The following is a 3,496-nucleotide window of genomic DNA, read 5'->3' as shown; positions in this document are numbered from 1 at the left end:
CTTTATTATTATTTCGACGATCAAACGTAGCCTCAGAAAACCCAAAAACAGAAAAAGGGGGAGAAAGGCAAGACTTTTCGTCATGAGGGGCTGTCGATGTATTGACCCTGGTGACTGAGATCGATAGAGTCAATCGGTTTGTCTTGATGTTAGAGAAAATGAGTGTCGCAAGATGGACCGACGTGGGATTGTCCTCTTCAGATTCCATTCATATTTCTCAAACTCATTTCTTCGGATTTAATCGAGAGGGAAGCGAAAAAAGAGAGATCAAAAGGTGTCGATTCTTGATCTTCTTTCCATACTCTGGCATTACCTCGAAACCCTAGTCCGCAATTTAATGTCTGCCCAAGGAGCTGGCGCCGTTGAGGGTGGGCCGTGGATCCACCCGGAGCACAGGCTCAAGCGGACCGAGCGCCCCAACCCGTTCTACTGCTTTGCGTGCAAGGAGATCGGGTTCTGGTGCTCGTACTCGTGCGAGCGGTGCGCGGTCCACGTCCACAAGGCGTGCATGTCCCCACCTATCGACAAGCCCCATCCTCTCGGTCTTCTCTTATTTGTTCGAAGCTTCACAGCTGCTGACGGCAAATTCTGCGGGGCATGCTCCAAGCAGCTAGGCGGTTGCGGGTACAAGTCGATCGATGGAAAGAGCAGCTTCCACCCATGTTGTCTTCACCTCGAAAAAATCATAAAAGTTAACGAGTGAGTAAATTTATTTGTTTTATCTACTTGTTTATTTAGGGTAAGAAGGTGATTCCCCCCATGGCCGGAAGAAGGGGCAGCGGTAAGGGTCCCGTGACCTCGCCACTGCTCGAAGTCAGTGACGGAGACAGAATTTTAATGGAGTCGGAGAAATTCTACGGTGCTTGATTAAACATCTTTCTTATTATATGCAAGAAACAATACTGCGTAGTAAAATAATGTAGATTAGTTTTTTCTTTACGATTGGAATAAAAATTATTATGATTATTGAGGTAATTTTAATTTAGTAAAGTATTTTTAGTTTATTTTGTGAAATTTCTTCTTCATAATAACACACTAAAATTTACTTATTATGTTCGTATTTCACTTAATAAAAATTAATTTTATGAAAGGTTATGGGTTCTTACTTGTGTAAGTTATAAAGAACTATAATAGGAGATGAATGTTTCCTATTGATTGTTAATTACGGGGATAAAAAGAAATCCTAAATCTATTATATGGATGTCAATTTAGTCATAAACCTTCCAATTTGGCTTGACCTCGCTGTGCTGGGTGAGGCTCGGCCTCACCGACCCTGGGTTGGAGGATGAAGGAAGGGAAGAAGAAAAAAGAAAGAAAGAGAAAGATAAGAAAAACAAAATAAAATATCAAAATATTATTTTAAAATGTCAACGTCAGCGTCGACCATGCCATGTAGGACGGTTGACATTCATGTCAACACCGGCCAGCTAAAATGGCCGAATGGACTGAATTGGCATAACTATAAAATGTTTAATACTCAATTGACAATAAATAAATAAATAAATAAAGCTTAGGATTGAATTGCACAACTGCAATAGGTTTAAGACTTTTTTTGATAATTCTCTCCACTGCAACCGTCAAGCCAAGATAGAGAAGGATTGAGCCAATGTCTCAAGTTCTAGCCAAATTCAAAGTTGAATTTCAAGATTACAATAGTAATTGACTTAAGCCCCTTGTTGCTTAGATAGAAAGGTTTAGTCCCAAAGTTTTTTAAGTGAGATTGCTTTAGTTAAATCTAAGACTGAAATATCTGAACGATGAAGCGATTATGCGAGTCTCGCAATTCCCCTATTGATAGTTGATTCTTTGTGGCACTTATTCCCATATAGTAGGTATTAATTTTAACCAAATCACGTAAATATTTCTTGTCCTCATTGTTTCGTGTTTATTTTCTCTTGTAATTTCATAATCTGATATTGGATTGCAGGTTCATTATTTTGCACCTTATTGCATAACAATCGCCGTCTTCTGTCATAATATCCGTGTACCTTTTGTTTTGCTTCTTGATAGTGAGGAGATCATGCTCAAGATGGAGAACGTATCACTGAGATGCAAGTGGTGCAAGAAGGTGTCGATCCGAGTTGACGGAGCTGTTATCCCGAGCTGGTTCTACGTCTCGATGGGCAAGGATGGTTGTTTTCACGTCGGGTGCATCCAAGAAATGATGCGCGAGAGCTGGAAAGTCGGCCGCCTTGATCAGCCGGTACGAGGAAAGGAAGAGGGCGACAACACCAGCTTTGCGACGTACCTAAGCATCAAGATCAAGATCCCCATTGACCCTTCAGAGATAGCGACAGAGAAGCTGGCGGATGGCATAGCGGAGGCCGCAGCCACGGGAGATAAGTCAAAAATAAGGAAGTTAATCAAGGACTTCTGGGGGGGGCGGGGGTCTGGGGCTGTATGGGAGAACACCAAGCATCTGTGGCAACTGCTGCTTGCAAAGGTAGGCGAAGGTATCGCCTCGCTGGCTGACACTCCAATCGGCCGAGCCGCGCGGAAGGTCTGGAGCACAGTCACGGAACCGTCCAAGCTGTGGGACCTGGTCCGTCCCCTCCTCCATTGGGCTTCTTCCAAGTTACGTGAACTAGCAAAGCGGATGATCGCGATGCCCACGCCGCAACGTTACCTCCCATATGATGCCCAGGCAGTCTAGATGGTCGGCACCCAATTATTTGCAATTAAGGGTGCATTTTTGTTTAGAGGAAGATGAACAATTTGAAAAGTATTTTCTGTTAAATAGTCATTTGTATCTATTATAAAAATAAATGAACGAAAAATATTTCCGTCATCCATAAAAATATTTAAATAGTCGTTTTGTGTATACATGCGTGGGCTCTTTTGTTCATTTAAGTCTTGCAAAAGGGTGATAGTGTAGTGGTACATGACCCTCAAACTAGATCTGAGCATTCAGTCTGATTTCTCTCGAGAATTGAACCTAATTGGCCTTGGTGGGCCGATTCTAGAGTCAATTTTAGAGTTTACAGGGTAGGTTCTTAGTTCCAAAATCTGAGAATCGATCATCCTTAATTATTTGTCTCGGATGTAAGTAGGTAAGGGGACATTTTACTTCTCGTTATTTGGTAAACTATGTACACTATAGTTTGTAGTAGGCCTAACATTTGCAGGATGTAAGTGCTTGTTATCTGTTACATGAAATATTTAGGCAAAGCTACTTGGAAGACTATGAAGTGGATCCTCAAATATTTGAAAGGCATAATAAACATTATATACCAAATGGATGACAATCATAGTGAAACTATAGGTCTTTGATATTCCAGTCATGCTAGAGACTTGAATGAATGCAGATTGTAAGCGAGAAAACTTTTATGCTAGTAAGTGGTGCAGCGAGTTGCAAAGCGACATAGCAAGACAATATAGCATTGCCTTCTATAGAGGTGGAGTACATGGCACTTATCTTGTGAAGAAGGTGTTGCACTTAAACTTAGGTGAGGAGTTGACTATTGTTACATTGTAACCAAGGTGTGATGTGCCTGGT

At 41.6% G+C, this 3,496-nt stretch overlaps 1 protein-coding gene across 1 annotated transcript; it reads left to right on the top strand.

The window, feature by feature from the left end:
* Nucleotides 1–279: 279 nt before the first annotated feature.
* Nucleotides 280–2,706, top strand: LOC120291185. The gene is made up of 2 exons (XM_039308223.1): nt 280–699; nt 2,011–2,706. Exons 1-2 carry the CDS (start codon nt 338–340, stop codon nt 2,651–2,653), a joined length of 1,005 nt encoding a protein of 334 aa, XP_039164157.1. The 5' UTR covers nt 280–337; the 3' UTR covers nt 2,654–2,706.
* Nucleotides 2,707–3,496: the final 790 nt, after the last annotated feature.

This window comes from Eucalyptus grandis, chromosome 3 (genome assembly GCF_016545825.1).
Source record: "Eucalyptus grandis isolate ANBG69807.140 chromosome 3, ASM1654582v1, whole genome shotgun sequence".
In the NCBI taxonomy this organism is placed as follows: Eukaryota; Viridiplantae; Streptophyta; class Magnoliopsida; order Myrtales; family Myrtaceae; genus Eucalyptus; species Eucalyptus grandis.
Note: the sequence above shows the minus strand (reverse complement) of the source record. Positions and strands in the feature narration are given on the sequence as shown.

Excerpts from the sequence above, each read along its gene's own strand:
- LOC120291185 (XM_039308223.1), top strand. The coding sequence starts at position 338 with ATGTCTGCCCAAGGAGCTGGCGCCGTTGAGGGTGGGCCGTGGATCCAC. Across the intron at positions 700-2,010 it reads AAAATCATAAAAGTTAACGA|TGAGGAGATCATGCTCAAGA; the intron begins GTGAGTAAATTT and ends GCTTCTTGATAG.